Source organism: Saccostrea cucullata, unplaced genomic scaffold, assembly GCF_032062105.1.
Source record: "Saccostrea cucullata isolate Sc308-1 unplaced genomic scaffold, CSIRO_AGI_Scuc_v1 ctg122, whole genome shotgun sequence".
Classification (NCBI taxonomy): Eukaryota; Metazoa; Mollusca; class Bivalvia; order Ostreida; family Ostreidae; genus Saccostrea; species Saccostrea cuccullata.
The window spans coordinates 343,495-365,141 of NW_026932975.1; the positions used below are offsets into that span (position 1 = coordinate 343,495).

The window sequence follows — 21,647 nt, forward strand, 5'->3', positions numbered from 1 at the left end:
TTGGTGTTTGCCAGTACTTATTAATATGCACAATATTGTTCAGAGATAAGATCCGCCATTATCCACAAACACAGGATTTCCATACATACGAAAGTTAATATTGCCTCTACTAATTAACACCTATTATGATAACGCCTACAATAAAGTAGCCGACAGAGGGTCGGGGATTTCCAGTTGTATATTTTTAGACGACTTGGTAGAGTTACATAACTTGCTCAGTTGTGCTGTATTTCGTAAGCTTAGTGCTGTATCACTCCTCGAAATTGAGTTCATCATTTTGAAATCGAACATAATATACATTTATTTTAAAAGATATAATCACCTTTAAAAAGAACCATATATATTACACCACGGAGATAATTTAGGTTAACAATAGGAGCCCATAAAAGGCATTAAAGAACTCCATTTGTTTACATAATTATATCATTATTCATAAAGGGCGTGTTAGGGGCGCGTTCAGGATCTTAGTGGTAGATGGAATTTAAGTACAGATACGAATTTCGAACAAGAATTTTGCTAGCCTAGCAGCCACGTAAAGAATTTTATTATAAATATTTATGCTAAGATTGAAATACTGCAATCCTACTTGGATTAGACTTTGCATCACGCGACATGCTGTATATACCGGTATACTAAATGAAGGAATGATCTAAACGTAAAATCTCACACATTCAATTTTGGCATGCTTTTTCACATATATTGTTATAAATTAAATGCATATGATTGTATTATAATAGAATTAACAATTTACAGGTAGACGAGCTGTGTTTTCAAAACGATTGAGTATGTAGCATTAAACTACACGTAAGTTTACTAGCAACTATGGCACTGAACGCAGTCGTATATATGGCCGGTAGAGGTCGTTGATTAAAAGATCATGTAAATCATCATGGAATCTAAAGACACCCTAATAAGCGCTTGCGCATGCGCGCTTAGCGCTTAAAAATTCTTAACATTTTCTCTCTTTTGGTTACACATTTGCTATATGAAGCAAGTCACCTGTATAGTTACAGACAGATTTTTTTTGCAGTGGTCTTAAATACGCCAATGAAACATATGAAGAAGTATAATATCAATAATACACAAGAAACATATTGACGCAAGCGTCAAAAATCGGCCGCAAACCAATTTATATAACTGTTGAAATTATTTTAGAGACTGAAATTTGCTGTGTTTTTTTTAATTTCTTATATTAATTTATCTGTTAAAATATCCTCGTGACACGAAAAAAAAAAATGCACGCGACAATGCCGATTTCTTCATGCATAATGCATGTACAATATAACATGTATAGGCAATATAAACTGTGCATAGTCCTCTGCCTCTCTGCACTCAGTTTGGTACAACTTAACGAACTCTGGTGAGTTTGCTGTTTAAGTAGTTTTTACATAAAACGTACAAAACTGAAGTTTAAACTTAGCTATAGTTTTACCTTAATAAAAACGCAACAAATATATAATATGTGGGGCTCCTCACTCTCTCTTAGAGGATGTTAACCCCCCCCCCCCAACTCCTTCTAGATCTTCTCTTTCAATCTCTTTGTTTTGGTGTTGAGATGTGGCGGGAAAATGTTTGGCACATTGTAAAACGCGCTCTTTCCTAGTCTCCTGGACTAACATGTCGACTCGTAATATTCTTTGCTTTTAAGAAATCAATATTTCATCATATTTTTGAAAAACATCCATAGGAAATGTTTAAATATACACTTCATTTCAAATAAATACAGCAGATCCTGTTTTAAAAAGAGAAAGTAAAATTGTTGATTTACAACGCGGTCTTTGTTTTAGACTATGCCTAACACTCGCACTAATTTTCTCCGCACTTCAGTTATATCAGAGTTTGTCAATCAGGATTGGATGAAATATTTACCCCATTATTTATAAAATTTAATTTTACGATTATTGTGCTTTTCCTAAACATTTAGACAATCTTTGTTTAATATTGATTCGCCAGCGATATGAATGTTGAATATTTTTATTTAAATTGTTAACTCCGCAGAAACGCACAGCGACTTAAAACTTTCATATCATATAACCGACCGCCTCCTGGCGGCCGGTAAAAATGAAGGTATTTATAATCCTATGTTATATGATGACCAGATATATATACTGACATAAATATAAACATTGCAGCTACTACAGAAAAAATATAGTTCATACATTGTAAACCGCTTACATGGGTTTTATATTTTCACTGCAACAGCTGCAACATTAACAGGTTGGGCACACACCCCCAAATGGTCATTAAACCCCCGTTTGGTGGTCAATCGCCCATATCGGCGTCTTTTTTACCTACCAAATGGTGGTCTTTTTTATTCAAATCCAAATTTTATTAAAATAAAGCAAAAGCGCATTTACTTAGGCATTGGAGAATTTTAATTAACATATTCCTCGTACATTTAATGCAATTAAGTCAATTTTCCATGTGGAATTTCTTTGGAACTTCGTAAAAACAAAACCCACGGTTGTGCGTGACGGCCGAACTATTTGCTCAAACAATACGAAAAAGTATTTTATTGTGTATAGTTTGGTAAAAAATATATTTAAACAAGAGGTGTTAGTCTAGAGAAGTAACTTTTCAAACGATCTTTCAATCTGCGTCTGTATAAATCTCTATAAAATCCCGTTAAACACGAGCTCCTCGTATTGTATTCGTATGGTGGGCACTTACTGCTATAATATTCATTTTTTCTACATTTGAATGTAACATTTATTTTTTATTTTCTTTTAGGATGAAGTTACGATTTCTGTGCGACCCTTTGTGGTTTCATATGCATATCTATGATGTATCTACTATATTTATTAAAAAATTTTTGAATAAAAAATTTACAAAGTGACATTTGCAATTATTCTTATTTCTATTCCAAGGTTAGAGTTTTTGAGCGATTATTTTATCAAAAATTCACGGCATGTCGTATTTTTGTAAAAAATAAAGCCATAACATACGAAATAAACAATATAAAAGAGAATTTTTACCTTTCATCGTATTTTACTTTTTGAAAATTTACACTAATGGGCCTCCGTAGTGAAATCAGTCTTTTGACCCAAGTTTGGAAAAGATCGTCATTTTTAATTGGTTAAGATAATTGATCGGTTACCCGGATGACAGGAATATGAAGTGATAAACACGATTGATAGGCTCAACTACGCGCGAGATGGAGGGAATTTTTCTTTTTAAGTTAAAACACAGAAAAGTTACTCTTGTTTACATAGGTGACGATTTTGTCAAATATTTGAACGACACTGCGCAAAGATGTCCGCGTTGAAATTCTGATTTTTTTCGTTCAAAGTTTAGAAAAATATCTATATTTTATTCCCCGTGAGTTGAAATTATGCGCCATTTCATGTTATTGCAGAGAACTGAACCAAACGATTTTTCTCTCCCATTTGGTACATGTAGGTAATAAAGACGCCGATATGGGCGATTGACCACCAAACAGGGGTTTAATGACCATTTGGGGGTGTGTGCCCAACCTGATTAAATCCCATCTAACAACAAAAGAAAGCATATTGTCTGAATGAATTTCTATCTACCTGTAGGGTAATAAATAAATATAAATAAATAAATTTTACAATAATTCTTCCACAAGACTGATAAAATCTTATTGAATTTTTTTTTAGTTTAATTTTGGTCTTGAATATATAGTTCAAGAATTAGTTTTATCAGAGCTTTTAAGAAAGTTATTCTTTTGCCCTAAAGTAAATGTAGTATTTAATGATTAAACACAGTAAAACATTTTGATAAGGAAGTCCTGGAGATATGAATTTCTAGTTCTTTTAAACACTTGTAACCAATCCTTTCATCCTTCCATTCTTACAAGAAAGATATAAAAGGGCTGAGACAACCTAACGCCCAACCCCCAACCCCCACCCACCCACCCTTCTTTCCCCAATCCCTCACATCCCATTTCCCTATGAGTGAGTTTTACTGTATGTGATTGATACAATGAATCATTGAAGTAAAGATGCAATTTTGGATATGCTTTAAAGATTTTATTTTTGTTGTATATGAAGATGAAGTAACATATTATAGTTTCCCTTTTATTCATGACAAAGCTCTTTTAAGATTACTAGTACTTAAATAAGAACAAAGCCTCTTATATACCATTGTACAGTTAAATCCCAAAACCATATATGACCGTTATTTTTTTTTTTCATTTATAAAATGTGAAAAAGCAATCATTAAAAGACAGAATTGAAACGAATTTAGTAAAACAGTAATCAAGTGTCAAAGTACAATTGCCCTCAATTGCTTTAGTCATTTCCCATTGCTGAAATATCCTCATTATGTTTGTACTTATAAAATTGATCAATACCACTTAACCACAATGATATATCACTAGGCATAATATCTTCCAATAACTTCAGTAGTAACAAAATTATATCAAGCACCTCCTCACATCTGTTCTCAATGATAAAAAAAAAATCATCAAAAATATATTATGAGAAATTTAAAATGCATAAGAACTAATGCAGTCTGTTATAATTATGCACTGATATCCAAGTTCTTGAAAAAGTCAGTAACCTGGTATGTTAAAATAAATATTATATATCACAGTCAAAGAACAACACTCAGTTTTAAAATCAGTAATTCATGGATCTTTTTCCTTGTTTATAATTAATTTTTACTAAACTCCACATCCTGGTAATAATGCAACCATAACTGTAATATTGTTCTTGGCCCCAGCAAGCAACGCAGCCTGAACAAGGTGCTCTGCCATAGTGCGAGCCAGATCCCTCTGAAACTGATCCCGAGTCATAGAGGGATTATAGTTAGATAGTCGTGAGTTGCTAGGCAATGACAGGAAGTCACCATATGTCTCCACGTCAGCCTCATTTCCAGATTCCTCGTCATACGGACCAACATGGCTGCCATTTTCTGTCTTCATATCCTCGTCAGAATTGTTTTTCTCATTGTCTATCATCGTGGAAGCCCTGGGTGACATCTTCAGGCGGTCGTCCGCTGGTTCTGAGAAGGACACTCTTCGTGGGGTCTGGGTGATCAAGGAAATATTGGCCTGACTGTTGGACTCCTCTATTAAAGGCCTGAGAGTGGTGCTTATTTTACTTGGGGCTGGTATAAAGTTGCTAGGGAGTAACTGAAAGCACAAAAATTAATTCAATGCTTGTTGGGAAGAGCATATCAATAGTAAAAACACATTTTTTTAAAAGTGCACAAAATATATGCATATTCATTACAATGTCATAACTGGGATTTGCATTATTAAAATTTAAGCAATAGATGTACAACTGTGGTTGACCATACCTTCAAAAGTAGGTTAGCAGCCTCTGTCTCAGAGAAAACTTCCCAGACTCCATGAGAGGCTAGCAGCAGAAACTGGCAGTACTGGTCCACAGCGACTGACATAGTGTGTGGCTCCACAATAACACTATTCTTCAGCACCACATCACCATGGTTACCGAGTCCTCGTGTGGTGGCTACCACTCCTCTTACCCTCATTTCCCTCTCACTCAGACTTATGTCTGCTCCTACAGAACATCAGTATATACATGTACTGATAGTAAATAATTGAAACTTTTGTTATTGTTCATTTTACTAAATGTATGCAAAATAAAATTTCCTCCTGTTTTAAATTCAATTGTACAGTTAACTGAAATTTTGGACTGCTATATGTGCAGGTGCCATCTTTTTAGGAAATATCACTGACCTGCTTTGATAACACGGTTCTTTTCCTTTTCATTCTGTGGTGTATGGTCCTTTGTGAGTTTGTATGCCCTGTTTCCTCTAACCAGTACACCATGGACATTTCCTTATTTGCCATGAAATAAATCAATAAATATTACGCATCAAGAAAAGGAAGAAAATTACAAGGAAATTATTAAGTGTTTATCTACAGCAAAGTGTTTTTGTTGTAATGTAAAAACAGCAGTACTACTACATGTACCAGTGCATACCTGCATTGGCTAGGTAGATCATGCCCATTTCTCGGGGTGGATCAAAGCCCATGGTACTTGCTGGCTGTGATTGGTCCAATTTGTTCTCCAGCGTAGGAGGGCGGGACATGTAAATGTCAGTCTTTCTTTCCTCGTCCTCCTCTGCCACTGGAGAAATCGGATACCCAGATTGCTCCGACTTATCCCCACCCTGTATAACAACGGTCAAGGCCGAACAACCACTCCACCTGACCTTTGACCTTTCGTCTTTGCCATAGGACAATAAGATGTCAGTCAAGTAGTAGGACTTGGCGAGAGCAGACTCCATTTTGATTGTAAAAGGTGCCTTTTGTTTCTTTTTTCTGTTTTCTTTCTGTTCGTTGTCTTTTTTGGCAGACTTGATGGCCCTGGGAGTGATGAGTTCTTCGTACTTGTCTTCACACATGTTAATGATCTGATGGACAATATCCACACTGCTCTCATGGAGGACTACTCGCTCGCTCTCCTTGGTGTCAGGACGCTCAAATGAGTACTACACAAAAAAGAAAAAAAGAAAGGAATTGATCTTTACATTTTAAATTTATACTACTGGGTAGGTATAAATAAAGGAGAAAAGAATATACATAAAGTCTATTACCAGGTATTCAGCTTGTTGCTGAATATTTTTGTACCTACTGGAAAGAGCTGCTTCATTTTTTTATTTTTACCTTTTACACATCATTGGTGGATAAATAGAAATTGAGCCAATTTTCCAAAGTACGAGGGGTGATCAAAAAGTGCGCAAACTATCTCTATATCTACAAAACCATAATTAATTCAGCTAAGAAAAAAATTTAGTACAGACATAGCCATACACAAGTTCTATAAACAGCATATGCTGAATAAAGCTTTGTTCCTTGTTTCTGATGTCACAATGTGAAAATGACGTCACTATGTAGGTCACATGTGACGAAAAATAGTGTCTCAGTCGTACTCGTTCAAGAAACGACTTTAAAATTTATCCAATATCTTAGAAATCCTTTTGACGTGGCGTATTATAATTTGAACTATAAATTTGATCAATAATTGGATTTATCGTTTTAGTGAGGAAAGGCAGATGGTTAAAAATGTCACTTGTTATGTTGCATAGTGAAAGCAAGTTTGAAAAGAGGTGTGTTTTTAATTAAGCAATTTGCTATCAAAGACGTCCGATATACACTTTGAAAAATAGTTGAATATTTTAACAATTATATAATTATCATTTACCTAAGATATGGTTTACTTTAGATTTTAAACAAATTAGATATGATAAAAGGGGGCACCCACTATTTATGCACCTTGTATGAATGTCTCTCCCGAGACAGAAGATTTTGGTTTTGATGATCGCCATGCTTATTTTTGAAAAGGATATTCTTATCCACCCATTCTGTTGCCAAGATTTGACCATTTCTGGCAAATGAACTGTTCTTGTTACAGAAATTAACTTACATGGAAAGAAATATAAAACTCAGAAAAATATTTCAGCTTTTGTGACAGAACGCAATGGAGGGGGGTCACGTGACCGCCTATATCACGTGATTTGCGCATGAGCAGAATGGTGGCAGATGTGCATTAAAGTCGGAACGGACTAATTTAAAAAGTAATCAACACTGAAACCAAATATTGTTTCTTTTATGAAAGTTATTCAATTAGTTCGCTAACTCTTTGATCACCCCTCATATAGACAGCTTCAAGCAAAAGATTTGCCAAATTTTTAATGAATGCATTTAGTTGAAAATAACTTGGAGGATTTCTATCCTTCTTTTTTTTTCTTTCTATAGGTTTTCTAATGAACTTAGGAATAAAGTGCCTACAAGTGCAACAGTTTCTAATGAATCCAGTAGATGTACTAGTAGATAGGGAAGAAATGAGTTCCTTATGAACATGTACCTGTGAGACATCAGTAGTGTCCAGGGCATTTGTAGCCATTGTGGATTTGGTCTTCGGATCAAACTTGGTCATCTCGTTGAGCAAAAGATGGTGGAGCTCAGCAGCAGCCATGTCCGCAGCAAATCTCCCATGGTAACCATCAAACAAACCAAAATAACACTTATTTCTGTCCTCCCCAAAGCAGTCCTGGTAAACTTTAGTGTCCTCCATGTAACTCTTCCATCTGAAATGAGAATATAAGCTCAATGAGAACACACGGTGATAGAATTTCGTTTCAAGTTGAAATGTTCTGAGCAAATTAATCCTTCATTTCATCCTCAACAAAGCAAACAAGAAAGACTTTGTTCCAATTAAAAAATGAATAAGAAAAGCCAATAATTTGGTCAAATTATTATCTGTGTGTGTATTTTTTTGACAGCTTGACAAGAAATAACTTATCTCAAACAACTTTTAGAGGATTGTATACCTGTCGTTCTGTGAGGAACACATGCCAAGAGCAAACACACAGGTCGGGCTGCAGTTGACAGCGACTCCACGGACATCTGTGTTTATCTCTTCTCTGTTCTGCCGCTCCAGTTCAAATGTACCCTAAACATTCCATCAATATCATCAATACCTCAAAGACATATAGTTAAACCCAGTTATAAATTAAACCCAGTTATAAAGAACTTGCTTATAAGGAAATCTTGATTAAAAGGAATTCTTTTAAATCTCTTAGACAACATTTTACCAAGTTCCTTGTAAGGATATTAATTAAGAATCTTGGTTATAATAAAAAAATATTCGGGTCCCATTGGTTTCCTAAGAGCCAAATTTTAATATACACTTCTCTTCATTTGAAATCATGCACATAAAATTAAACTTCAGAATTTATACAGTATACTACTGTAACAATATATGCAGAGCATTGATGTTCCATTGACTGTCATGGCTATAAACTTTCAAGATCATTTTAATATCTGTTCAGAAGTTATTTTATGGAATGATTTAAAAACGTAATGTTCTATAATAAAGTCAGTACTATGCACCATGCTTATATTTTGAATAATTAAAAAAGTATACCTGCACATCAGCTTTAAGAAATTCATAAGCATCATTGAGTTCTTGTATTGCCTGGAGCTGTTTTGGTGTTTCTTTTTGTTCACGAATCTTTCGCAGTATAATCTGACGTCTCTTTCTGAGGCCATCTATTGATGTTGGTTTATTTTTACCCTGGTATTTCATCACCTCCAAGGCATCATGGTATACCCGGTGTTCGTGCAGGGCTCGGAGATTGATGTATATTTTGCATCGATCACATCGTATTGAGATGTCAGGGTTAGAGGGGAGTTCTGTAATGTTGGTCTCCGGGGTATCTGAAAAATAAATATTGGTTATGCATCATTATCAACTTAATTTGCAAATAATTTCCATAAGAGAAATCAAAGAGAGTATGCTAGGTCATTAAGGGTTTGCTGATTATATGTACATATGGTTTTTTGATGAAATTTGTATATATTTTTCCAAAACTGATTAATACTGCTCTAGGGACAATATGAAATAAGAGGCCCATGGGCCACATCACTCACCTGAGAAGCTTTGACCATTCTGTTCTTTACCAGATTTTCCCTTTGTAATACATATTGTGACCCCACCCCAACTGATCATAATTTAGACAGTTTGAAATCTACACTACCCCAGGATGCTTCCACATAAGTTTCAGCTTTCCTGGCCCAGTAAACTTTTGAGAAGAAGATTTTTAAAGATTTTTCCTATATATTTCTATGTAAAACTTTGATTCCCCATTGTGGCACACGCCCAACCCCTAGGGGTCATGATTTGAACAATTTAGAATCTAAATTACTTACAGGATGCTTCCACAATAAGTTTCAGCTTTTCTCCCAGTGAAATTTTTGAGAAGAGGATTTTAAAAGATTTTTCCTATATATTTCTATGTAAAACTTGGATTCCCCATTGTGGCCCCGCCCAACAGGGTCATGATTTGAACAATTTGAATCTACATTACCCCAGGATGCTTATAACATAAGCTTTCAGCTTTTCTGGCCCAGTGGTTCTTAGAAGAGGATTTTAAAAGATTTTTCCTATATATTTCTATGAAAAACTAAGAAAACCATTGTGTCATGAATATGGGGGTCATGATTTGAACAATTTATAATCTACACTACCCCAGGATCCTTCCACATAAGTTTCAGCTTTTTTTGGCCCAGTGGTTCTTTAGAAGAAGATTTTTTAATGACCCCACCCTATTTTTGTCTTTTCTTGGTTATCTCCCCTTGTTAAAGTTAAAATTTATTCACCCGTAGCCACCTGTGTACTATAATCAAGGACAGGTCATAAGCATTTGAGAAAAAATAAACTCCCTTCTAACACAGTTATACACAAAGACACACAAACAGACACACAAACAAATATTACTGCTTACTATACTATATCACAATGAAATTCTTTCTTTTTAACTTAACAAAACTTAATTGTCTTTAAAGGTATTGTAGACATTACTTTTTTCCACAGGGTCATTATTCCGCGGAATCTTTATTTCTGTTCAATTGGTTGCTAGATATTTACGCAGATATCTAAAGACTCTCATTATATGCCTGATATGTGTATTAAGTTCGATGGTACAAATTTCCATGGAAAGTTTGTGACCACATACATAGCGTAAATTAATACCACACGGAAAAAAGTACTTCAGAATCTACAGTATTACACTTACATCCATTAACAATGTACATCCATTCCAACAAATGCCCATATTTGAGTTTAAGGATCTCATTGTGTCTTTTGGCTGTCACTTCCATGACAAGACTTGATTTTCTACAGGCCTCCATAATTACTAATTAAGGACACGAAGGACCCAACAGCAAAAATCAGCTTATCTCATTGAAAAAACAATTTCTTCTCGGAGAGTTTCACAAAACACAGAGAAATCTCTGTAAGCTCCAATAATGCAGAGGGTTTCATCCAAAAAATTAATAAGTCCACACCTTTAGACAGGTATAATCACTTTATCGCTACACATTAACCCTGATGTAATAGCATGGATGTAGATAGAGCCTGGGCTTTGTGTACAGGTGAATCTATAGGTCCAACACAATTAAACAACCAACCAGGCAGTATGGAATCAATTCAACCAGATTTCATTAAAAATCAATGTCAGATTATAATGTTATCCAATACAATTAACAATCCTACCTCACCAAATTCAAACACATTTTAATTAAATCCCCCCAAAAACCTCCATTTTTTCCTTTTGTAAGATATTAAATATTAAAGTTTCATTATTTGTGACATCAATATGTTTATTGTTGGGTGACTGTAAAAAGATTCTTAAGGGTTTTTTTTCACCCCCAAATTGTGACGGATCAATTTTGAGCAAGCATGCAAAATCCATTAACTACATGTAAATATTTTCCCAAACAAAACTCCATTTTTGTTCCTGCTTTGTTATTTCCTATCAGATCTATCTATTGATCCTTTTCTGTGGAAGAATTTTTCAATCTAATTCCAATCTCAATCAATGGATATAATGCTCCCAGGTAAGGTAAATCGTTCAATCTGTTTTTTCCAAGCAATTATCACAAACATTAGCATCCTTTGTAGCAAAGAAAGCATGTGGTATAAACTCAGATCAAAATTGCAGATAATTATAAAACCTAAAAGAAGCTGTTCATTTCTTTCACACTGATGAAAATTTTTATTTGAAATCCCAGAAGATCCCATGCATCTGATGTGAAGCCCTGATTCAAACCACGCAGTTGCCTCCCCTTGTTGAGAAGTTTGGTTTTGAAAAGTTGAAAGAAATTATTGAATCATCAACATGTCCCATTAAATCATTTGTACTATCTGAGAACACCTGCATAGCAAAACCACTGCAACTTCACATGTCAGTCATTTTAAATCAGTCTGCACTGAGTTCCGTTTGGACCTCACTTTCTACTCTGAGAATCAGCAAAGCCTCTTTTATAAAGTCCTGCATTGTTGTGATATCAGATCTATACAACAGGAATAAAACATAAAGAAAAACGCAGAGAAGAACCCCAGTCAGGTGCCAGTCCATTATAATGGCAGAGATTACCAGGGGATTCTCGGCCTGCTCAGAATAAAAGGAGGCAAAATCTGGTGTTAGGCCAAGCAAAGTAAATCATGTGTGTGATGGAATAAAAAAAAATTATAACGGGATCCAACTCTACATCTATAACTGTCCCAATCCTGATGCAACTGTAAGTTATTAATATGAATTCCATCTTGAAGTAAATAAATAAAAAAAGAACACCAAAAAAATCTGGTTTTGCTATGCAATATACATGTATAACTTTTATCTAGTCTGAGTACAATGTCTTTTATATCCATTTATCTAAGAGAATTTTGTTCAGCTGTAAAGTAGAAATGTTTTAATTCAAAAAAATATTTTTTTTAAATGTCAAGAGAGTTAAGCTTCTGACGGCAATTAATTAGTGAAAGTTGAAATATTTACTCTGCAAATTTCTACTCACCACTGAAACAGGAAATTACATGTGTTTGGTCTTAGAAAAATAGCCACAATCTGCTTATAAATTAAATCTTACAATGGGATGAGTAATTCCCTTTGTTAAATAGAGAAATACTATCAACAAATTCAATGGGAATCATTCTAAAGAGAAATATCAGCTGTCTAAACAAAAACATGTATGTTATGTGACTTTATTTATGCATATTATACATTGGAATACATGTACATGTATAAAGGGATATGTGTGTAAATAACTGATTGAGGTTTGTAAACTATTAACTGTACAGTAAATCAAAGTAAGTATGATAGTTACTCAATTTGGCAAAATCACAGATATTCTTTTTTTTTCTCTATTTATTTCTTTAACATTCCATTTCTATTCTGAACTGTATAAATTTGTTTATGTCTGATTTACCAATGCTGCAAATTAATTTTTGAACACTGCGTGTGAAATACTGGCTATTAAAAAGTGTGAGAGTGGGGGTAGGGGGGTATTAAAGGCCTAAACCTATGGCCATTATCCCTAATATAGAAAAGTAATATATTTTAAATTCATGTTTTGATTACCCATTTTCTATAAAATACATAGTTCATTTCTACTGTAGAAGTACGATTTTCCACGTGGTATCAATTTACGCTATGTATGCGGTTACAAATTTTCCGCAGAAATTTGTCCAAGCGTACTTAATATAAACATTAGGCACATAGAGACAATCTAGAAAATCTGCATAATTTTCTACCCGCGGATTAAACAGAAATTGAAATTCTGTGGATTATGACCCCGTGGAAAAAAGTACGTCTATAGTATATAATGAACTACAGTGAAACCTGTATAATCTGATATGCAATGGGTGACAAATTTTGTGTTGGAAAAAAGATGCTATTGGAGTACAAAGTGTAAAAAAAGTAAAATGGAAATGAAAATAATTTTTATTTTAAATTAGCTCTACTTATCATTACCATGTGCTTCGTATTTTTTTTTTCTATTACCTGAAGATAAAGAAAGAGATATTCAAGGATGTATATGGATGTAAGAGCCCCACTCTATTAAACACAGAAATTCAAAGTTTATGGAAAGGCATACATGCTCAACATAACTCTTTCATGATTTCTATTTAATGTCCAGGGGCAAAAAAGATATGATCAACTGAGTCCCCCTCCTAACACCAGAACCCTTGACTCTGGGGCAAAAAATTCACAATTTTGGAAGAGACACCATTACTCATCATAATCATGCACCTATTTTATCAGCTAAATATACAGGAGAAGAGATCTTTGAAGAATTTATGCATTTTCACTATATGATCATCAGAGTCTCATCTTAATTCCAGAACCCCTGACCATGGGGCTATGAATTTCACAGATTTGGTAGATAGCTCAGTGTTTATTTAACATCCCTAAAACCAGTTCAACTGCTTGGTATCCAGGACTATTGCAAACCAGTCTTATTGGATGTAGTGGAATTCATTTTTAAATAAATCAGAATTCTTCATCCCTGGAACTTCATTATAAGCCTGTTTTACCATGCAAAGCATTTCCAAAACTTGTTTTATAGCATGAATCATCCACACATTAGCCAGTCAGAATACACACTTTCTACTAGTTGTGGGGAAATTGATCTTTGACCTTACCTGATCTGTAGATATTCTCCCCTTTTGCTGGGTGTGTCGGTTGTTCTTCCTCTTCATCAAACCTGTCCGAGTACTCATCCTCCGTGGCTTCCTCAAACATAGGTGTAGTCTCCTTGTCCATCGACGTCATGACTCAACAATCAGCTGTGTCCCCAACCTGGCTGAAACCTTAAGAAAAATTCAGATTCAAAATGCAAAGAAAAAATATATAAAGTGCAAGCTTGTTTAGGAACCATTTTCACATACTGTAGATATTCTTTTTTCCACAGGGTCATAATTCCACAGAATCTCTATTTCTATTCAATCCGGTGGTATAAAATTATGCGGATACCTTAAGACGCTCCTTATATGCCTTATATATGCATTAAGTTCGATGGGACAAAATTCAGAGGAAAATTTGTGACCGCGTACATGGTGTTAATTAATACCATGCGGAAAAAAGTACTTCTACAGTATTTCATTGATATTATTGATTTTCACATTATGTCAAAAGATGGAGTGTGAGCAGACCTGTGCTGACCTTGCATTTCGAGAGACCTGCCAAGTTAGTTAGAATAATGTTAATCGATGTGTCTCGGTACAGGCCAGGGTCCATAGGACATATCATTTATAATGAAAGAACATTCTTTCTACCGTTTGAGCTAAATGGTAATGACTATCACGCTGGTCCGACTCCCACATTTCTCCCTCCTTTAAGTATGTCTCTACCTCCAAAGTCAGATTCTATCCCGAAAGATCTTTCTTCTGTGGTTTTCAGGGCACCAAATGTAACAGTAAGTTAACTAAATGCAAGGGACTAGATCAGAATCCTAACAGATTCCCTGCAGTATAAAGGTGCTTTACCAACCCCAAGCTATCTGACCACTGTCATCAGCAATCGAGCCTGTCTGACCTTCACATTACACAGCTGTTCAAAATATGTAATACGGCAATATACGTTGTCCGGTCTTTTTTAAATAAGTGTATTAAATTCAAGACTTTGGAAAAGGATAACATGGTATTGGTATTTCCACTAAAACTAGACACGGACTAAGAATTGGCTTTATCAAATAATGTTGTCAGTGTTTAGCTGTGATAATAATGTGGTAAACATTTTGTCGATGAATATATGATCATGATAAAGTTGAATTAAACAATAAAAAATTAATTAATTAATCGAGCACCTGCTTATCCTAGCAACAGGAAGTTTACATCTAGAGGATAAAAGACAAAACCGTTACCGGTAATGCGTTACCTTTTTGAGAGTTACCTCCCTTAGACCATAATCAGCCAAAGCTGCTTAATAAAAATGAAATAAAATCTATAAAAAAAAAAGAAGAAAGAAATAGAATAATAATAATAATAAAAAGAATCATAGACAGGTACTAGGCCAGTGTGATATTATTCATTATTTTTGAAATTTTGATGAGGTATAACTTGTGTGGCGGGGAAGGTTACCTTTAAAAAAAATCTTTCGAGATTTCACCAAACATTTTGGCATAAAATCACACACAGTATAATAGAAAAAAGAAATAATGAAAATAATAAGGGGAAAAACAATGTGTCATTTGTCCTGAAGGAGATCGTAATAATTCAAAAGTTCCAAAATTTTCGAAGAAAAGGCATCAATTTAATGCGATTGCTTAGCTACTATCAATTAATGAACACCTCTTAGACATTTTTTTTTATGATTTATCCATTCAATCCCAAGATTTCTTGAATTAAAAAAATAACAATCCATAATGAATTCATTCTGAGAGAGTAAGGAACGACAACTCTGCACGGGATTTTGTTATACCACGTTTGCTTTTGTCGTTTTGATTAGTACGGACTAAGGGCTTACCGAGTTCTACATACAGTTCATTGTTATGCACATTTTTAAATTTAATATAAATGCTCAACTATTGTGGTATTTGCCACAAATGGTGCTTTGTTCAGCTTTTCATTTAGCTGCAATAATGTAGCCCTCTCCGATTTTTTTTAATCTGATGTTTTCTGGAGAGGGTTAGCTTTTCATTGGGTTATAAATAATTTGTGTTTGGTATAGAGATTGTCAAACATGAATATATGAAAGTCAGGTTATAAATGCAGTATTATGCACGATCATTCAGCTTTGAAATAAGATTGAGAAAATGCCTTTTGTGTGTCTTCATTTACTTTTCAATTTATAAAGAGATAATGACCCAATATTTGCTTTCGATTCACGTTATTACTTCATATGGAATTAACAGCCATGTATTAAGTGATAATTCGTCTTTTGCTTTGATTTTATTTTAAAAAATGAGAGGTTATCTGATATGTTACTAAACATAATACAATGTACTATAGCTAGTATATATACCGATTTTGCATCAAGAAAAATGGTAATAAGGACATGAATGACAAAGCATGTATATTTTATACATTTAAAAAATGGATTACTTTTTAAAAATCTTTGTTCCCTTGATTCATTCTTGAGCTAGTGACACTTAAAAAAAATAATATCGGACGTTCTAAACATCTTTGTCTATAATCTCGCAAGTCATTGAATTTTGATTAAGTCTAATGAGGTAACGGCTAACTAAATATAAATTAATAATTGCCATATTTGAATACATTTAAATTTTCTTATACCATTATATAATTACATCGAGGATTTTTTTTATCACAAGAATAAACCAAGGGACTCCATATATACTGCTGAAAATTACAACAATAAAATAGCCCAAGTGACCACTTTTCACTGACTTATTATGTACTAGATAATGTTTATTCCACTGGAATATCAGTTGATTGATGTGTGAGGACTTCCAAAGGACGCCCTTGATGTATAGATAGTAAATATAAGACTGCACTCGCAGTCCTGATAAAATGTTTGGTTATTTGCAGAATTCTTATATCTTCGTTTACTTTACCTCAGATTAAAATTTTATCTCACCAGTCGGCATGGCAATACTTACCATAAATTTACATAAGTGACGTGTAACTATGTTCAATATAATTGATTATCGAAGTACGAAAAGGTACCATCCGAATTTACAAGGCTAAATGGTTTAACCGTTTTGTTTTTCATTTTTTATTTGCACTTTGATGGATTGAGTAAAATGTACTCTCACACCCTTCCCTTTGGTGAGCCCCAGAGAGTTTCCACTTGTCCTTTGAAATATGCACATATACTTGTATGTTATCAAACTGTAGAAAAACAAAATGAGGGACATATAACAAGATAAATGAGAGCTGAAAAATAAACAATTCTTGGTCCTCAGTCAAGATAATGACAGGTTAACCGACCATACTTTATAATGGTATATCATTTCAGTTCATTTCTATTACACTCTTTGAAAATAATTTTCACATATGGTTTAAATTATATGTGCAAATGTTTACAAAACACACAGTTTGCGAATGGCTAAACGAATAAATACTAGTATGTAGAGCCATTAAAACAAATTAGAATAAATAATTTAAAATATATTCTAGCTTTCTTCTTTTTTTTGAATATCATTTAGTTTCTTTTTGCAAATTAACATAATGAAGAGAAATTAATCTACAGAACACAACTGTTTTAAATAGTCTGTAAATAAAAGCCAGGCTTCAGTTCAAAAGTTCAAAACAATTCATCATGTCAACATTAAACGTCTAGACACTGGTTCTGTCGGCATTACCTTATAAAATAATTATAACTTCATCCGACATCTTACAGCAAATTCACCTATAAAAACTTTTTCTTTGAATGTGTATAATTATCAAACAAAAGAAGAGTATACAAAAATTATGCAACTATATACTAAAAATTCTAGTTTAAATCAGCAAAAATTCAGCAGACTGGTTAATGGCAAGTTTGTTTATGGAAGATAAGAATGACGTCATCGGATGAACCCCCATGACCCGGAAGACAACACCTTTAGATAAGTGACAACAGGTAATTTTTTGGTTACGCGGTAATACTGCACCTATTATTGAGCACTATCGTCGTTATGATGTAATTTTTTTTCATTATTTTTAGCATTGTTTTTAGCAGCGCACGCGCATTCATATTTATAAAATGAAAAGTTATTGCACTTAAATATTCCAACAACAATTTTTTTTATTAATTTTTTTTTCAACAGACATGTACTGATAGTCTTCAGTGGTGATAGTCTTCAGTGGGAGTCGCTAAAATTAATATTCAACATTTTTAATTACCTTTTGTCGCCTGCTTTCATTGAAAGTGGGGGATATTAATTTGGGTGTGTCTGTTCGTCAGTCAGTCTGTTTTTCTGCCTATGTGCCTGTCTTTAATACTTTCGTTTCCGCACAATATCTCGAGAAGCTTTTTTAATGAAATTTTACATAGCACTTCCTGTGGCCTAAATAGGAAAACCCCTATTGAATTCGAGGTCAAAGGTCAAGAATAAAAATTCATCAAACCTGTCTGTTTTATACAAACACATCGTTTCAAAGCCATATCTCGAGAAACCTTTGAACTTTTGAAATGAATTTATAAATCACAACTCCATATGGCCTAAATAAGACCCCTATTGGTTTTGAGGCCAGAGGGTCAAAGGTCAAGGTAAAAAAAAAATACACATTATTTTAATTTTGTGTGTAAAACTTTCATTTCCGAAGAATCTTTTGAGTATTTGTAATAACATAACTCCTTATTGCCCAACCAACTCTTTTTACTCCTGCAACACCACCCTTCGACCCCTTCAGTTAAAAGTTATGGGTAAGGTTAAAGCTTTTGGGGACAAACAGACATACATACAAACGGACGGACAGGACAAAAGCTATATACCCAGAATCTTTGATTACTGGCGCATAATATGAAACGCATGTCTACGTATGGCACCTTAAGGCCAAGGATGGTTCTCAAATGTATAGGTCAGATGTATACTCCAAAGTCATGCAAGAGTTAAAAAACATTGCAGTCCAAAGAATGGTCTTATCTTATTCCTATTGGAGCACACCTGTAATGGAACACACCTGTAAAAAGTTCTTGTGTTAACTATTAAGAAATATCAGCCAAGGGAATTTTTTTCCCCCAAAAAGGAGGTCATACTCAAAGGTGTGCATCATGAGGTAAAATAAAGGTGCCAAAAGGAAACTTCTTCTCACAAGAAGTGCATAATTGAAACATAAAAACCCTAGCAATGTAGGTCAAAATCCATGATCAAGGTCCTGAGGCAAAGAATGTTTATACCCATTGATAGGCCTTCTCTCAAGGTCTTCTCTCAAGAAATAGAAGTGCGATATATATACAAAAACAAGTCTCAGTTCCCAACGTTCCAAAATATATTATGTCAAAGTAATTTAAACTTCAAGGTCAAGGTCACTAATATTGGTACCCAAATAAAGGTCTGGACTATAATGAAATATACATGTGAAAGATACAAAAGCCCTATAGTATGGTCCCAAGCGTTCAATGTTGTGGCCAAGGCTATTTTTTTTATGAATTCTGCAAAGGTAGATCAAACTCAAAGGTCAAAGTCAATAGGTCTAATATATGGATAGCCAAAAATGTCTTCTTACAAGGTATACACCTGTGATATATGAATGCCCTAGCCATAACCATTCAAAATTATGGGCATTAAGGTTCAAGTGTTTGAGGACAAACTTTAAAGAAGCAGACATACAATAGACGAACAAACGGACCGAAAATTCGTCGATTACGGAGGCATAAAAGTAAGATCTCCTTATCCTTCTCGATTCCATGGATATTATTTATGATTTTCTTTTCTTTTTTTTTTTTTGCCAAATAATAGGAAATTCGGGATTTTTTCATAAAATAAGTCTCAAATTATCTGATGGTTGAAGTATTTTATTTATGTATTTTTTATACCAAGAGTAAGCATGTCTTCAATTAAATACACGTAAGCAATAAGGGAGTTATAAATTGCTGTAAAATTTGTCCTTAAACAGTTCAAAATCTCATTTGTCTTTCATTATGCATATACATGTGTTACCCATGGAATCTTTCCTGAAAGAATAAATCTTTCCTAAATTTCCTTGATCTTTATTATACTAGTATTATCTAAGGTTAGTTGAAAACTTCTTGACCAAATTCTTCTTCTATTTTTTTTTCAAACATTTCTATTATTTTGTGACTGGAATAAGATGATTCTTGATTACCATTGCAGTATGCTAGTGGAAAATTAAGAATGACTGTCCTGTTATAAGCAATAACCACCCTCATCTCTCTCCGCGGAGGATTATTTTAGCGAATTGAATTCAAGCACTTTCATTCAGAAAAGTAAAACCAATGATACAATAATCAAACAATTTTCTGTCTTTCTATAGAAAGCTGATATAAAATTTGTTCATGTTTGCATGCAATGCAAAAATATAATATATACAATGTTTTTTTATGAGCGTTTTTTCTTGTCATTTTACTTATCATACATATTCCACAGTTCTTTAACCAAATCATTTACAAACACCCCTCCTGTATTCCGCTCCATCATCCACAAAGCAAATATTCCGTCCAGACGAAGTTCCTTCTGAATAAAACTTTGGATGTGTTTATCATTTCGTGGATCTTTACTGTTCCCTTCACAATTTACTAGAAACTTCTTGATGTAGGCAATCCTGTTTCGAGGTATCGCGAGGCGCCATATCCAAATCAAAAGACTTGTGCAAGTCAGAAAGGAGACCACACCACAAAGGAACCACAGGAACACAAAGATTTTCTCGTTATACATATTCAGAGGTAGTACACATTGTACGGTCCAACGCAGCAAGTTCTGAAGTTGGCGTATGTGTACATCACACATTGTTACTCTTGGAAAACGCGCTAAACTCACAGTGCCATTTCTAACAGTATCATCAAAAATATCCCGACCATATTGAAGGTAAAAATCGTGTCCCAAAAATTCGTCTAGTAGGAAAAATTGTCCAATTGCATTTGCACAGTAAAGACATTTCTTTATGATATAAAGGCTAGCAAGGTAATTCCCTGACCGTTTTGACGTCAATCTCTCTAGAAACATAGGTTTTTTATTCAGAGAAATGCGAATCCTCTCCCATCTTTGAAAGATGTGTGCTATATTTTTTACGGTTTTGTTACGTTCGTCCCAGCTCATAGTTTGGGTATCAGCTGCCCTTTGAGAAATCATATCCAACTGAATTCCAGAACTTTTGTGAAAAAGCCTCCAGAGAATGCTAGGAATCTTAAAAAGAAGGGCCATGATGACCAACATGATCGGAACCCATTGGTAATACACAATCTCATTTTCCCGAGCTTCTTCTGTGATCGGGTGGTTCAGTGGTGAATAATACGTATTCCGGATCCAGCAGAGATAGTTCACGTATTCGACATACCAGTCGGTAAATTCCGCCGGACACCAGCAGTGGATCGGGGGGCCTGAGAGGTGGTGCTCGGCCCCTGTAAATACTGCGAACACAATCAGAAAGAAGGGAACGATAGTGTTGTTGAATCGGTCTGTCCAATCGTCATGACCATGGCCAAATAAACGGAGTTTTAATGTAAAATCTTCAGTTTTAGAGGCAATTTTTATGTCCTTTTGTTCTATCTTCCTGTCCATTTTTCACCGTCAACAATGGATAACAATGGATGGTTTTTCCAACTACGTGTAATTTTTTTTAAAAATTATCAGTTTATTGATAACCTTTTCCAGTAGAGGGTCACTATGGCCCCAGTTCCAGGTAAGAGTTTCGGTTTCCGGTGTGTTGACGCATAGCACCTAAACCAAATTATATCATCGTAAACTATAGAATTATAGTGAAAAGAACTATGATGCTTTAAGAGGACTGGGTGGTTGTGACCAT

The 21,647-nt window shown here is 34.3% G+C and overlaps 2 protein-coding genes across 3 annotated transcripts; both read right to left on the reverse strand.

Moving 5' to 3' along the window:
- Positions 1–4,584: 4,584 nt before the first annotated feature.
- On the reverse strand, positions 4,585–15,119 carry LOC134236706 (protein phosphatase 2C-like domain-containing protein 1). Of its 2 annotated transcripts, XM_062718888.1 has the most exons (9): positions 15,086–15,119; positions 13,923–14,090; positions 8,865–9,157; positions 8,269–8,390; positions 7,803–8,025; positions 5,916–6,426; positions 5,669–5,770; positions 5,266–5,489; positions 4,585–5,098 (listed from the first exon to the last, which is right to left on the reverse strand). In XM_062718888.1, exons 2-9 carry the CDS (start codon positions 14,050–14,052, stop codon positions 4,628–4,630), a joined length of 2,076 nt encoding a protein of 691 aa, XP_062574872.1. In that variant the 5' UTR covers positions 14,053–14,090; positions 15,086–15,119; the 3' UTR covers positions 4,585–4,627. The 2 variants fall into 2 exon arrangements, with proteins under 2 accessions (XP_062574872.1, XP_062574873.1); XM_062718889.1 differs by lacking the exons at positions 13,923–14,090; positions 15,086–15,119 and adding an exon at positions 10,516–10,790.
- Positions 15,120–20,016: 4,897 nt separating this feature from the next.
- LOC134236722 (innexin unc-9-like) lies at positions 20,017–21,460 on the reverse strand. Its single transcript, XM_062718919.1, has one exon. The coding sequence runs from the start codon at positions 21,401–21,403 to the stop codon at positions 20,249–20,251; it is 1,155 nt and encodes a 384-aa protein (XP_062574903.1). The 5' UTR covers positions 21,404–21,460; the 3' UTR covers positions 20,017–20,248.
- Positions 21,461–21,647: the final 187 nt, after the last annotated feature.

Bases quoted from the DNA above. Each gene is read 5' to 3' on its own strand.
- LOC134236706 (XM_062718888.1), bottom strand. From the start codon at position 14,052: ATGACGTCGATGGACAAGGAGACTACACCTATGTTTGAGGAAGCCACG. The intron at 9,158-13,922 runs GTAAGGTCAAAG...TTTATTTTTCAG, and splicing joins GGAGAATATCTACAGATCAG to ATACCCCGGAGACCAACATT. The intron at 5,490-5,668 runs GTCAGTGATATT...GATGTTCTGTAG, and splicing joins GAACCGTGTTATCAAAGCAG to GAGCAGACATAAGTCTGAGT.
- LOC134236722 (XM_062718919.1), bottom strand. From the start codon at position 21,403: ATGGACAGGAAGATAGAACAAAAGGACATAAAAATTGCCTCTAAAACT.